The sequence below is a fragment of the Phycodurus eques genome, chromosome 14, assembly GCF_024500275.1.
Source record: "Phycodurus eques isolate BA_2022a chromosome 14, UOR_Pequ_1.1, whole genome shotgun sequence".
Lineage (NCBI taxonomy): Eukaryota > Metazoa > Chordata > Actinopteri > Syngnathiformes > Syngnathidae > Phycodurus > Phycodurus eques.
In genome coordinates this window covers 8,183,418-8,198,544 of record NC_084538.1, presented here as the reverse complement: position 1 = coordinate 8,198,544, position 15,127 = coordinate 8,183,418, and the positions used below count along the sequence as shown (strand labels likewise).

The 15,127-nt window shown below is 42.3% G+C and overlaps 1 protein-coding gene across 4 annotated transcripts; it reads left to right on the top strand.

The window, feature by feature from the left end:
* Positions 1–126: 126 nt before the first annotated feature.
* kdm1a (lysine (K)-specific demethylase 1a) lies at positions 127–14,284 on the top strand. Of its 4 annotated transcripts, none has more exons than XM_061696750.1 (22): positions 127–181; positions 721–757; positions 2,492–2,791; positions 2,906–3,074; positions 3,395–3,519; positions 3,609–3,687; positions 3,759–3,851; positions 4,267–4,373; positions 4,452–4,533; positions 4,631–4,725; positions 5,898–5,915; positions 6,907–7,049; positions 8,516–8,606; positions 8,686–8,820; positions 10,610–10,683; positions 11,063–11,174; positions 11,242–11,374; positions 11,465–11,652; positions 12,536–12,650; positions 13,163–13,290; positions 13,369–13,515; positions 13,715–14,284. In XM_061696750.1, exons 2-22 carry the CDS (start codon positions 728–730, stop codon positions 13,916–13,918), a joined length of 2,568 nt encoding a protein of 855 aa, XP_061552734.1. In that variant the 5' UTR covers positions 127–181; positions 721–727; the 3' UTR covers positions 13,919–14,284. The 4 variants fall into 4 exon arrangements, with proteins under 4 accessions (XP_061552734.1, XP_061552735.1, XP_061552733.1 ...); XM_061696749.1 differs by having other exon boundaries at positions 134–181; positions 2,909–3,074; positions 3,386–3,519; XM_061696748.1 differs by having other exon boundaries at positions 134–181; positions 3,386–3,519.
* The last annotated feature ends 843 nt before the right edge of the window (positions 14,285–15,127 follow it).

Here is a 15,127-nt window from a genome sequence, read left to right as displayed (position 1 = left end):
TTCCATTAAATTGCAAACGTTTCCGGATTTGCTTTTGACTGATAGATATTTTAGCCAATCAAATGAATGTGACGTTATGGCTAAGCCTTGGAGCCGCCAATCAGCATTGAGTTATTTCACAACAGCATTTGGGTCGCAGCACTGTGCAGTCTTTGTGTTGACATCTGCGGGGGATTGCGAGGTAATATTCATATTTAGAATAATTAAAGCGTATATTTATTTGTCAAATAAATACCAAGGTGTCGTTGACGATATGCCTAACAAGTACCACCACATTATCGACCGATAGTTTTTTAAAAATGTATTTCTACAAGTCGCACCTGTCGTTATGTGAATCATGCTAGCCGGGGCTCATTGTTAGCAGCTAATGTAGCCTGCTAATATTTCCCAAAGGTGAGTGTCTTACTTATATGATCTTTAAGTAACAAAATGAACGCTTGAAGTCCACTTGGTTTTACTAAGAAGTGATATGATCATGAATTAAATGTTAAGATGCAATCGAAGGTCAATATGAGCAAATTATATCGTCTGGTTCGCAAACTAGCTTAATTGTTCCTAATGGACGGTGACATTGTTGCGATCGTTTCAATTAAAAGAATAAAACAAAATACAATGACTTCTAATTCGTTTGGTTATGCAGTTTAGCCTAGTTCTGAATGTTTTGTTAACGGCCACATTTGTACGTAACACTGTTATTCTGGTTCTGTCTTCATCTCTTAGTGTTTGAATGGATATAACCAGGTGCACGGAGAAATGGGTAAAACAAGACAAGGTTATTGTACCATAGAGCATCCATTTGTATTCATAAAACCATGACATCCACGCACGATTAACGCTACTTAATCCATCCAGACTTTTTTTTTTGACGTGTTCAGGGGCACCGTTTGCTGGTTATTAGCCTGTTGTAACACAACAATTAAGTGACTCTGAAAAGTCTCCTTTTAACTACACAATATGCATCCTTTCACAAGCCTGAATATAACGCGGGCACTGGTGTGTTTATTTTGATTTCAGCAGTCACCATCTTCATTGTTTTAATTTTACAGTACAGTGAACCCTCACCAAGGCGAACAGCAAAAATGAGCAAGTAATGGACGACCCCCTCAATTTTACAGTTTAAACCCGAAATATAGAACAATTGTACGTTCTTCTGGTTGGCAAAATCCAGTTTTCTCAGATGGCACCTCTACAGTAGTAAAAAAAAAAAAAAATGGAGGATGGTACGACAAGTCTGATTCTCTCCTGCCATAGTTTGAATGTGGGAAGTGTCTGTCGAAAAAGGAAGTATGTGAGGTTAACTGCTTGGGAGACCTATCGGCACCTCTAATTTACATTTCAGAGGTGGTAGAAATTCAGACATAGTTAACATGATTATTGAGGGACATGCGTTAACCTTGGTCATGATGGAAGCCCTACCAATTGGTTCTTTTGGTGACTGATGCTGTTTGACTTCCAATCTGTTAAGCTGCTATGGTAGATATGGTCTATATATGGTTTCCAGTGTGTCCCTTGAGAAGTAGGCAGAACTCCGCCATCAAACTCTCTTGCTATCTTCTTTGTGCAATTATTTATGACGGCCACTCGAATTATTCTTCTCAGCCACAGGTACCACTGGATTCATTTAGATTTAAATAAAATAAAATAAAACAAAATCAAAAAATAACTTTCACCTTTTGGGGTCAGACAATGTAACCCCAAACAAGTTTTTGTTCAGGTCGGTGGTAGTCACTTATGTTCTGCTAGCCAGAAGTATCCTGGTGCATATTGTTAACACGCATTATGATTTTAATTATGATTCTAAAACACTTTGATATTAATCATTTCAAATTCATCCCACAGCAAAAAAATATTGAAAAATAAATGGCTTACAGATGATTTGTTATCGAAACTATGCGCCGGAAGCTTGAGGACGCTGACGTGTATGTTGCCGCGTTTTTGTTTTAGCTATTTTATTACTTTTTCGACTCTGTGATACGTCAATACTCTCATTTTTTTAAATACATTAATCACACATGGCTCTTTATCTTTATTCTGGTTGTTGAGCAGCGATCTGTTACCAGGTGATCAGCTATTAAGTTCCACCACTGTCAATAGTGATGTGGACCTTTCTCAGCATCATCTTGAGAAGTTTACAACGCTGATTTCTCCGGTATCAACCCCACAAGGAGCCTCGCCTGCCTTTGGAACCTTGACTGAAATCTCCCTTCGCGCTGCTGTTCACTGTCAAGCCGGCCGACAGTCAGCTGGTGGCCAATGTTAGCTAGAACAGCCTTAGAAGGAGTCGGCCATTTGGGTGGCATCTTAGGGCATGACAGAAAGCAGAAAAATATGCGATAGACACGAGTAGGTGAATTTCTCTGTGAATAGTTGTTAGTTAGGTAACTTTAAAATGAAATTGCAAATCGGCGGGGTTTCACTGTACAACAATTTTTATGCATTTTTAACATTGCAAATTGAGCCTTTAATTCGTCAGTTTATCCCCCCACCACAGGAGAGGCCTCCAACATCCTCCATCATGTTGTCAAGTAAGAAATCAGACGCCGGGTCCTCGTCGTCCTCCTCGTCATCTTCGGCAGGTGCAGCGGGAGGCGACAGGGTCCAGAGCTCTGATGCCCAGACGGCTGCTTCAGTCACAGCCGGGGGACCTGCGGACGTAAAGAAGAAGGAGAGGTCATCCCCAAGTGGTGAGTCGGGAGGAGCCCCTCTGCCTCACCAAGGGGGAGGAGGCCCTGGCGCGCTGGACCCGGACTCGGCTGAAGTCCGCAGGACGAGTCGACGCAAGCGACAAAAGGTAAACATTTTAGAATTTTAGCGGGAGGCGTGCTGCTGGCGGTGTTGTGAAAATGGCTGTGGCCGTGTTGTAGAAATGCAGGTTTTAATGATGCTTTTATTGTGCCTACTGTTGCAGGTGGAGTACCGCGAGATGGACGAGAGCCTGGCCAATCTGTCTGAGGACGAATATTACTCTGAGGAGGAGCGGAACGCCAAGGCGGAGAAGGAACGGAAGCAGGTCATCCCGCCACCAGCCCCTCCGCCAGAAGAGGAGAATGACAGTGAACCCGAGGAACCATCTGGTGAGTCTGTTCTCCGTTTTAAAGAACTGCCATTCGCCTGTGGAAATAATGTGAATTGAAATAGTATCTTTTTACTGTACAGGCAATTATTATTAATTGTTTCAACATTCTTGACTGTCATACAAATGCAAAAGCAAGTAAATGACTGTATAATGAAATAAATAAAATGTATAAAATATTCTACATTGGAGCAACCCTGCCACGTAATGGAGATGGACAGGCCCGTAAAAACAACCAAACACCCAAGTTTTGCCATTGTGCTTTAGTTATTTTTGTAATGATAAGCATTAACAGACTATGTCTATAATCAGGTGTGGAAGGCGCTGCTTTTCAGAGTCGCCTCCCCCACGACCGCATGACATCCCAGGAGGCCGCCTGCTTCCCCGACATCATCAGCGGCCCGCAGCAGACTCAGAAGGTCTTCCTCTACATCCGCAACCGTACAGTAAGTCTACCCATACCCGCGTGACCTCCTCTTCAAAAAGCCTCTCATTTAGACTTTCATATTTCCATCCGTGTTTAACCCCTTACTAGCTCCAACTCTGGCTGGACAACCCAAAGATCCAGCTGACTTTTGAGACCACCGCACAGCAGCTTGAAGCTCCGTACAATAGTGAGGCAAATATTAGTAATGCAACTATAATAGTTTTCAGTTGTGATTTAACATTCTTTGTTCCGTCTCAGGTGACGCTGTGCTGGTCCACAGGATACACAGCTACCTCGAAAGGCACGGGCTTATCAACTTTGGCATTTACAAGAGGGTCAAGCCTTTACCAAGTGAGTTGACTTGTGGGATAAAAATAACAAACCCCCCAAAAGAAGTCTTGTCCGGCAAGTGCATTTACCTTTTTACACCATCAAATTAATTATCAGCTGTGTAGTCCACTTAAATAAATAAACAATTCCCTTTCGATAAATGCCGAAGTTTAAAAAGTTACTGCTGTATGCATCATAAAGCTATTAAACAATTCAGCAATGATGTAACATTATATTGCTGTGAAAATGAAAACCACCTACGTGCAGCACGATGGACGACTGGTCCGCACATCCGCCTCGCAGTTCAGCTGCTGTAGATTTTAATCCGGCCTTTGGCCTTCCTGTTTTTGCATTTTCTCTCCATGCCTGTGTGGGGTTCCTCCCCCATTCCAAAAACAATGAATGAAGAATGAATTGTTGACTTGCCTCGTTGCAGCCAAGAAGACTGGAAAGGTGATAGTGATCGGTGGAGGGGTGTCCGGCCTGGCCGCAGCCCGCCAGCTGCAGAGCTTTGGGATGGATGTCACTGTATTAGAAGCCAGGGTGTGTATGCTACACAATTACCTTTTGGTTCTTCAGTTTGACATGTTGAGTCTGACTGTTCTTGTATCTTTTTCGTAGGACCGCGTTGGAGGCAGGGTGGCCACATTTAGAAAGGGCAACTATGTTGCAGATCTAGGCGCCATGGTTGTGACAGGCCTGGGTATATATGACTCAACCATTTTCATGTTTTCTGTCAACCTGTAGAGGGAGCTGCTGTCTATAAATATGGCATCTATCGTGTGTGCATGCTTGTTCAGGAGGGAATCCCATGGCGGTGGTCAGTAAGCAGGTTAACATGGAGCTGGCCAAGATCAAACAGAAGTGTCCGTTGTATGAAGCCAATGGTCAGGCTGTGAGTATGACCAGCTTACAAGTGAGAAATGGCTTGCTAAACTTCACAAGTTTGCCAAGTTGTAGATATGTGCATGCAATTTACGTTATAGCATATTGTATTTTCCTCACATAGTGGCAGAAATAGTGCCAGGTGTCAATTGGAGTGGACTTGTTTAAATACATTAAAAAAAAAAATCAGAATTTTTAACTTTAATTTACTTTTTTGTTTTGATTAAATGAATGTTATTTCATTTAATTTTTATATTTTGTTTTGTACACCACACAGAGAAACAGATTTTGTAGCAATATTCCCCCCCCCCCCCCCCCCCCACAAATATTAAACGTTATGTATTTATAATGTATACTTGCACTCAAATTCAGACCATTGTAAACTACTTTTAATTCAAAAATGTACAAACTTTCAATAGATGCCCTTTAAAATAATAATAATAATGACCACAGTTGTCTTGTGCTATTGGAGCGAATTACTGTGAGTTTGTAAATAAATATCTTATTGGAGGTTGAATAATTTTGAGTAAAACTGCAGATAAAGTATATTGTTATTTTTTATTGTATGTATTGTATCATAGCCTTGAGCAAATTTAGCTTTGGATTGCTCTTTCTTGTTAAATTCCACTGTAGCCGTACAGATGCCATGTCTGCTCTGCAGGCACTTGTGGTTGTGTTGTGGTAAAGACGACATCATGACCTGTCATCCGGTTTCCTGAGGAGGTGTAAGTTTGAGGTGTAACATTGATTTGTTCTAGTTTAGGAGGTGATTAAGGCACAAAATGTCTATTTGAGCAGAGGGCCACTCTTTGAGTAAAAACTGCTAACCGCAGCAATTGACCAGATGCATTAAATATTTATAGTCAATGAGTATTCTTTTGATGTGTTCGGCATTTAGTCCTCAGGCAGTTGTCTGGCTATTCCTAAACCACATCAACACAATGGAGCATGGGTTTATTAAACCTCCAAGCAACTGCTCCTGAGTACAAAACAGACGTGGCCTAATGTCATTTAGTCTTCTCTGAGACTAAAGAGGGTAAAGAGGTAAAGAGGGTGTTTAGGTTGGAGGCTCTTAAGGCATCACAAATGAAATGTACGCTTTTCTTTTGTTGACTGAATATGTTCTCTCTCCTCCCCACCCCCCTTCCTTCTTTTGTTTCGCCAACCACTGAACAACTAAAGGGTGAACGGTGCACTAGTGTATGTATTGGTCTCCTTTCATCATCCATTCTTTCTTTTATGTACTGAATATCGTCGTGGAAGCAACGCCATTTTCCTTCTTACTTTGCCGGCTTCTCCTGTTTGCAATAGAATAAGCAATACATTTTCCCCGCAATAGGGGAATTCCAGTTTTACTGGAGAAAATGCAATATACAAGAATAATATGAAAGAATCCAAAATATCTGTATACATTTACAGTACGATGTTATAAAACTGACTAGAATGAGCAGCAACAGTGTAACCATTGCAAACTTTACATGAACAATACGAAATATGAAGATGTGAACGGCAAACTATTTTAACTTGGTACTATGTTTAGAAAAGTGAATGTGAACAGCAGCAAGAATAGTCAGCAGCAATGTTGTATACAACACCAACAACAAAAAAGTGTACCTGAATTCCAGACTTTTTTTTTTTGAAGAATTGTTCACTATGTGCCAAACTGCTGCTCGATGTTATGAAGTTAGCGGCCACTAGCGCTCGTACCTCAAATTTTTGCTCTCATCTAAAGGCAAAAAATAGGGTGAAAAGTTAGGTTACTTGTAAGTAGAGGTACCACTGTACTATACTGTGTAATAGACAACGATGTTTGATATTAAATCGACCTTTTGTCATTGTTTTTCTTTTCTTTTTTTTTCTCCCAAGAGAAAAATTTAACTTGGACAATAGTTAGACTTGTAAGCTGTTCATATTCAAATAATTTCCATTCAGTGATGTCAAAGCTCAATAAATGTGTAGTTTGTGTTTATGACTTCGATCAGCATAATTTTATTGAACTATAGTGGCTCTGCCCCTGCACGGCGTGTATGTTAACAGGGAACTGCATGTTCAATTTATATAGCAATCAATGAATTGTAAATGTCCATCCCTCTTTAGAAACTGTGTCTGTCAAATTTAAAAATTACAAATGATGGTGATGATGGCCTGGTGTGTTTGTAAAACTAATCCTTTTTGTTTTTTGCGTGTTCAGGTGCCCAAAGAAAAAGATGAGATGGTGGAGCAGGAGTTCAACAGACTGCTGGAGGCCACCTCCTTCCTCAGCCACCAGCTGGACTTTAACTTCCTCAACAACAAGCCTGTCTCCTTGGGACAGGCCCTGGAGGTGGTCATACAGTGAGTACAGTGCTAATATATCATATTCTATCCAGACTGAGGTTCTGTTCACAAAAATGCCACGGGAACATTATTAATCATGCCTTAACAGGAATGATTAATAATGATACTTTCAATCAAGTTTGGTTAAGAAAAAATGCCAAGTAGCACCATTAATGACAAAACAGCAAGTAGATCAGAGCAGCTTGTTTTGATTCAAGATTTATATTTAAAAGTCTGCAGCCTTTCTTCAAACGCTGCTTTGTCAACATGTTCAATAGCTACATCTCTTTACAATAGTAACGCTATACTCTATATAATGTGAGCATACGTGCCTCCATACTCATGTTTGTATTTGCATTGGGCAAAGGGTTACATAATTACAAGCTGATGGAAAACGGGAAATGTTCCACTGTATTTTTTTGTTCCCAGCTGAAGAAATTAGGTGGGATGGTTGTGTTTAAAATGGTTTTAGTGACTTTGAGGTTTAAGTCGTGTTGTCTTTGTTGCGACTTCACACAAATTCGACATACCAGCTCGTCAGTGTTAGTGGGATGCCCGCGTTCATCTGGCTTGAATCCAAAATGTTCCCACATTGTCGCGGTGGCGTTAGGCTTTGAAACTAATTCCATTTATGCTGCTCAACTTTCTGTAACTGCAAGTACTGGTTCGCCCTCAAAAAACTTGGCTTCGTGTACCCGAGCACCTTCATTTTAACCGCAGGCGCACACACACACACACACACACACACGCAGGGCCAATCCGACAGAGGTTCCCCGCTCTTCACTATCTCTGATTGGTTTAGAGACCACGATGAAACCCATTGTGTGTCTGCTTTCAAGTCGCAGAAATGTTCTTTTCTTCCACAAATGACTGGGCACCTGTATGCACCCTCTTTTTTCATTTTTATTTTTTGGGTTGCATTATTCAGAAATGAGGGCACATAGGACTCTAGAGTGAGACTCTGTAATTTAGTCGAACTCTAGTCGCGCTCTAGAGTCCTGTCTCATCTCAAAAAAATTCAGACGGATTTCCAGCAGCACGCCAGATTACGAACCCATGCATCCCAAGATGCAGATTGATCGTACTTTTTGCATCCCTGCTAATATTTGTGCATCTCAGCCGCGAGATGCACATCAAACGAGATCCCTGCACAAGTGCATTTCAATAAATTAGTATATTAGAAATATACCAGTAGTTTGAATCAAAAACTGAAACTCAGAGTGAAATATTTCATGATTTTAGTTTTTATAGTTTTAATGATAATGAGTTACAGTCAACAAAATTCCAAATCCACAATCTCAAGAAATCGGATTATTACATAACAAATTGATAAAGAAATTACATAGACATTGTCCTTTTGAAAAAATATTTTCCATGTGTTTAATGAATCAGTGTGAGTTCCACCTTTTGAGTTGAACTGAAATAAGCAATATAATATTGTCATCTACTGAAATCTGCCTGTTTTGCTATGTCTGTATGTGTAGGTTGCAGGAGAAGCACGTAAAGGATGAGCAGATAGAACACTGGAACAAGATTGTGAAGACACAAGAAGAGCTCCGAGATCTCCTCAACAAGGTGAGCAACTTCTCAAACCCAAACGATTCTTTATTGGGAATTAAAATGTGACGCTTACCGTCGTCTTTTATCGTATTAGATGGTGTCCACCAAGGAGCGCGTGAAGGAGCTCCATCAGCAGTTCAAAGAGGCCAGCGACGTCAAACCGCCCAGGGACATCACCGCCGAGTTCCTGGTGAAGAGCAAGCACAGAGACTTGACATCACTTTGCAAAGTGAGCACACAAAACACAACATAATGACGTACACTACTCATACAAAGCTAGGGATATTGGGCTTTCAGGTGACATTTCATGATAAACTTCAAATGCACTGTAACATTTACAGGTGAACTTCATTTGACTTACTCAAAACTTTTGAATGCACATGTCCAACTGAACTTGTCGCTCAACGTGTGGTTGTAATACATTTCCTGGTCCACTTTTGGCTCGAGTGCCGTTGGTTGCTGAGCCCCGAGCAAGAGTATTGGGACAACACAACATGTTAACAGTTGTTTGAGCAGCTTCCGCTCTTCTGGCAAGACTTTGGGGTGTGTCTGTTGGAGCGCGGCGACGCCAATGGATTCCTTGGCGACATTTGAACTCAGACGTCTCGGCCGAGGCTTCAATTACAATGTTCCGGCCAAAGAACGAGCACTCACGGTATAGAAGCGAACTGTTTCCAAGCGAACATTGCGGCTTTACATTACATACCGCCTGTCTGCGTCGGACACGTCCGCTGCTACTTTGAGGCACAATTAGATTTCCTAAAGATTATAATTGGTAGCAAGGGATATTTTATGGATGGCCTGTCCTGGAATCTTTTAATGCAGAACTATCTAACTAAACCAGACAGGCTATGTTTAAGTGGTTTAATGCTTCGACGGGATGTATTATTAGCACCAGCGCTTGCAGTTTGATTTTGGGTGGGGGTGCAAAGATAAATCACCTCTGTGTGTATTTTAAAAGGAAGTTTTTTAGCGTCTTCATACACAGCTGGTGCCTGTGAAGGATTCGTCTTTTGCCACACGAACCACTTCAAGGCCTCGCTGTGTCTTTACATGCACACACACACACACACGCACGAGTAGGCCATGTGTGCGGAATATACACTAACTGGCAAAATTGGCAAACGTCGAAACATTCTTCAACACCGAATGAACACGTCCGTTTCAAAGCGCTTCTTGACTGGTGTCCTTTTGACATTGAGTTGTTTTAATCACTATGTCATCTCATGGGAATCTTTTTGGGAGATATATATGTGACAACCTATCCACAAGTGTAACCTAAGCAGTTAAGTATACATCCAACCCTCAATTTTCTCTAGCAGTGGTCCTCATTAAGGCCTGTGTGTGAGCTGGAGTCGAAATTCACAAATTGGCTTTTTCTTTTTTTTTCTTTCTTTTTTTTCTCTTTTTTTTCTTCTGTGTAACCGATTGTAGGTTCTCCGCATATTTTTTTGCTCCTTCTGTGACGGCCTAACATGGCGCCAAAGCCCTGGCTAATAGGAGAGTAGTAATTGGTGTCACGGAAGTATGCTGAAGTGATGCATCTCGATTGAGAGAAAACTCTTTGTATGTCAGGGAGGAACTATAGTTAGCCTGGGTTGTTAGCGGAAGTCACGAGTCCACAGCGTGCTTGTTTTTGCTTTGCTGAGTGGCGATTAAAAAGCTCAAGCTAACAAGTGGTAATGTTATGGGTTGGGAAGATGACGTCCATGCGCACTTCCGGTGCATCCTTTTCCCGATTTTAATTTTTTAATTTTTATTTATTTTATTTTTTTAAGGGTAATGTTGTAAGATGAATTTTAAATTATATTAAAGTGCTTTGGGATCTTAGTCTGTGCTACATTTATAGTTTACTATAACTATAAATTGGCTGTTTTTATCTCTGTGAAGCACTTCGGGTTACATTTTTGTTGATTTATGAAAAGTGCTATATAAATACAATTTGATGGATTGATTCCCCATGAATAGTGGGGCTTTACTGTCTAATATAATAATAAATGTCATTTTGGTTTATGCAGGAGTACGACGAGTTGCAGGAACAGCAGGGGAAGCTGGAAGAGAAGCTCCAGGAGCTAGAGGCCAACCCACCCAGGTATGCCAAATGGGTATTTGTCTCTGTTTTTGCTGTTTGGTTCATGTTCCATTTGCACACAAGGAGCGTGTAACCCAAACATACTAGTAACAACATGTATTCCCCCGCAAATACCACATTCAGCTTTACAGTTGCCATGTCTGCTCCCTAGAAAGAAGCAACGGATTGAGAACAAATGGTGCAGCAACATATGAAGACAGACAATATAACAGACCTCGGTCATATATTTATCCTCTGCGAAGAATGACTAATAATAGTGCCGTACTGCTGAGCTGAGGGGGGTTAGACTGGAGGTGCAACGATTAATCGACAACTAATCGATTATCAAATTAATCGAAAACTTGCCAGCATCATCTCCTTTTTCCTCTTGTGTCTGCAGTGACGTCTACTTGTCCTCCAGAGACCGCCAGATACTGGACTGGCACTTTGCTAACCTGGAGTTTGCCAACGCCACGCCCCTCTCCACCCTTTCTCTTAAACACTGGGATCAGGTACATCTTTATTTTCATGTGTCGTACGCCGTCGTACTTCCGGGCTCAGGCGGGACTTCGTCCACAGGACGACGACTTTGAGTTCACCGGTAGCCACCTGACCGTGAGGAACGGCTACTCGTGCGTGCCCGTGGCGCTAGCGGAAGGCCTGGACATCAAACTCAACACAGCCGTGCGGCAGGTTCGGTACACGGCCTCTGGTGAGTCTCTTCCATCCGAATTGCAATTGCAGAAGATGCAGAGCGCGTTGACGTGCTTTTTTTTTTCTCCCCCCCCCCTTCTCTCTCCAGGCTGCGAGGTAATCGCCGTCAACACCCGCTCGGCGACGCAGACGTTCATCTACAAGTGTGACGCGGTGCTGTGCACGCTGCCGCTCGGCGTGCTCAAGCAGCAGCCGTCCGCCGTGCAGTTTGTGCCGCCGCTGCCCGAGTGGAAGACGTCCGCCATACAGAGGATGGGATTCGGAAATCTCAACAAGGTGCGTAGCGTGCGGGAGAGTTAAGTGTATGAGCAAAGGTGTAGTGGGTGCACCAGCTAGAGTGTGCAGTGGACCCTTGCATACCCGCGGTTGGGCAGGTGCACATTCACCTTTTTGCAGATTAAAAAAAATAATAATAATAATAATAATAGCCCCCATCCCCACATTGATAATACAATTTGTCAATTGAACAAAATAGACAAATGAATCCACCCCACCCTCCCCTTGTTGGCACACTTCCAAGCCAAATAAAAGAAGGAGCAATGAGACACAAAGCTTAAATCGTTTTTCAAAATGTAATCCGTGTGTTCTGTCGCCCCCGAGGTATTACAGTATTACAAAAAAAAAATGTCGCTTCGATACGACATAAGCACAGATCGAAGTTCTGGTCAAGTGGATAAAGGTTCTCACAAACCACATCGCAGGATTACTAGCAAGTTTACTTACATATATGTTAAAAGAAATGAGAAGGGAGAATCATAATAGCAGATAAGTAAGGACGAGAGGAGTGGTTGGTCGCACAAACGCTGCATTCGCGTTGTTTGCTGCAGTGTCTTTGTCGTGTTGACCTTGATGTTGAACGTCCACGCAGACGTAACGCAGCAATCTGCCATCAGGAAAGAACTCATTGTCAACATGATGCCATTATTATTACGCTTATATGTTTACCCTGAATTGTTGACGTGAGAGTGAGTGTGTGTGGTGGACATGCGCCTCCTGCTTGTTCTGCCGCAGCGCGTTATTATGCAACGTGCTGCAAAGCCCGCTGACGTCAGCAGAGGGCGCTCACTCAAGCGTTCACGGCCAGCGGCTGCGGAGTCCCGCCTGAACCCGCCGTGCTTTTCCTAATCGCCACTTAACCGTTCCCTCGGTCTTTTGTCAGGTGGTGTTGTGTTTCGACCGCGTGTTCTGGGACCCCAGCGTCAACTTGTTCGGCCACGTGGGCTCCACCACGGCGAGTCGGGGCGAGCTCTTCCTCTTCTGGAACCTGTACAAAGGTGACTCCTCATCAGGAGCGGATTTAATGCCAGTAAATCACTGACAAGGCTCCCCGTTGCTTGTTATTTGCCGTGACAAACAATTTGAGTCAAATTTGCAAGGGGGTCAGTACCGCGTGATACTGACGTCAACTTGGCAAAATGCAACACTAATGATTTTTGTATGTGTTTTACTTTTCCTACAACAACAAAAACATGTTTTCCAATCCAAATTACATTTGGATTTTGTTACTCTTTCCACCAAAAATGGCAAGGGAGAAAAATCTGTTTCAAAATATATATTTTCTAAACAATTTTGTTTCAGTTTTCAAAAACACGCCCAAAGTTTAAATGTAAAAAATAAGTAAATGTTGGATTACAATTTATCTATAATTTTTTAAAATTATATTTTTCTTATATTCTGTTAATTTATATGATTGACAATAATTTAGTTGCCCATGTATAGCTCACTGTTAATCTTACTGGGGTGCCTAATACTAAATGTTTGCCCATGTGACTCGGCCCATCATCAGCTCCCATCCTGCTGGCTCTGATGGCGGGCGAGGCGGCCGGCATCATGGAGAACATCAGCGACGACGTCATCGTGGGACGCTGCCTCGCCATCCTCAAGGGGATTTTCGGGAGCAGCGCCGTGCCTCAGGTAGAACCAGCTCGCTCTCTTAACGTCAACCCAGAAGTTCCCGCGTCTGGAATGTAACTCTGCCTGTCGCTGTGGCAGCCTAAGGAGACCGTGGTGACGCGTTGGCGCGCCGACCCGTGGGCGCGGGGCTCCTACTCGTACGTGGCGGCCGGCTCTTCGGGCAACGACTACGACCTGATGGCTCAGCCCATCACGCCGGGCCCCGCCATCCCGGGAGCCTCGCAGGTCAGCACGCACTTACATACACCAAAATTCCAGTCGAGCGGTGCCTTGACTTGTGTGCGAAGTTCACATTTTCTTTTTGGGTAGATAAAGTAATGCTGCATTGCCATTTGAAAATGGAAAGACCAAATGATACGCATGGCTTGTAGCTCTTTCAAGTTCTCATTCCGTGTTTTTTTTTTTTTTTACTTTCTTGTTCCAGCCCGTTCCCCGGCTCTTCTTCGCGGGCGAGCACACCATCCGGAACTACCCGGCCACGGTCCACGGCGCCCTCCTCAGCGGCCTCCGCGAGGCCGGGCGCATCGCCGACCAGTTCCTGGGCGCCATGTACACGCTCCCTAGGCAGGCCACGCCCACCGCCACCAGCAACCCGCCTCAGGCTCAGCCCACCGCCACCACAGTCTGAAATCTTCCTCCTCCGATTCCAAAGACCTTTTTTTTTTCCCCCTCCTCCCCGGATGTGAGCCGGTTGTCGACATTCCAATTGAAAATCGCCCTCGCTGATGAGATGAGACTTTGGAGGGGTTGTCTTTATTCTTGAAGCACAGACTCACTTCATCTGTTTATACATGTGATCCCGCCAAAATTAAGTCTTCACACTAAAAATGCCAATCAGGTGGAACTGGACGCTTCCTCAGTTAGGTTGCAGTGTAGTAAAGTTTGTATGAAAAAGGTATATTGAAAAAAACGTCCTGGGCATTGACATTATTGCATCATGTTCGCCATTACTTTTGTTTATTTGTTTTCTAATTAAAAGAAAAATGAAACTACATCTTAAAATCATCATTGTGTATAATGGCTACTAGAAAATCTCAGTTTGCTACAGTGGGTGTAAAAAGTCTACACACCCCTGTTCAAACGCCTGAGTTTTGGGTAAGTAAAAATAAACAGAATTAACCAATTACAGTCAAAGTGGAGTTAAATTGGAGTGCGCATACAACTGCCATCATTCAAAGTGCTTCTGATTGACTCCAAATAAATTTCAGCTCTTCTAATATGATGTTTTAGGTTTTAAAATGGTGCATTATGAACTATTATTTTTTTTTTTTATATACATCTATATATACATATCAGAAGAAGAATACTCTTTATTTGCCAAGTCAAAAAAACACAAGGAATTTGTCTCCGGTAGTTGGAGCCGCTCTAGTATGACAATAGACAGCCATTTTGAGACATAAAAACACACTAAAGAGAGTCACTTAGCCTCGAGCAATTGAATGGCAAGATGGAAGAAGCTGTTGGAATGTGCTGGTTTGGTTTATTTTCTTCATTTAAAATTGATGTACGAATGAAAGATATTAAGTGCAACTTTTACATATATTTTTTTTAATCTACTATTGACTTTTTCAACTTTAGCTTAAAGCCCCTAAATACTTTTACTAGAAAATACACAAAAAAATGTAACTTAAAATATTGACTTTAAACATGCTTTAAATAATGTATTTTTAAATAAACCTTTTTTTCGACATGTTTGGAGGTTACAGTGCACATTAAACTAGTAGCTGTGAGACATAACAATATGTGCTCACGTAGCACAGAAAGGCAAACTAGGTTACTGTCGTAGTTGTTTTTCAACTTTTATATTTATGGCCCACACATTTTTCATACAAATATT

Bases quoted from the DNA above. Each gene is read 5' to 3' on its own strand.
- kdm1a (XM_061696748.1), top strand. From the start codon at position 728: ATGGATATAACCAGGTGCACGGAGAAATGG. The intron at 7,050-8,515 runs GTGAGTACAGTG...CTGTATGTGTAG, and splicing joins GCCCTGGAGGTGGTCATACA to GTTGCAGGAGAAGCACGTAA. The intron at 11,175-11,241 runs GTACATCTTTAT...CTTCGTCCACAG, and splicing joins CTCTTAAACACTGGGATCAG to GACGACGACTTTGAGTTCAC.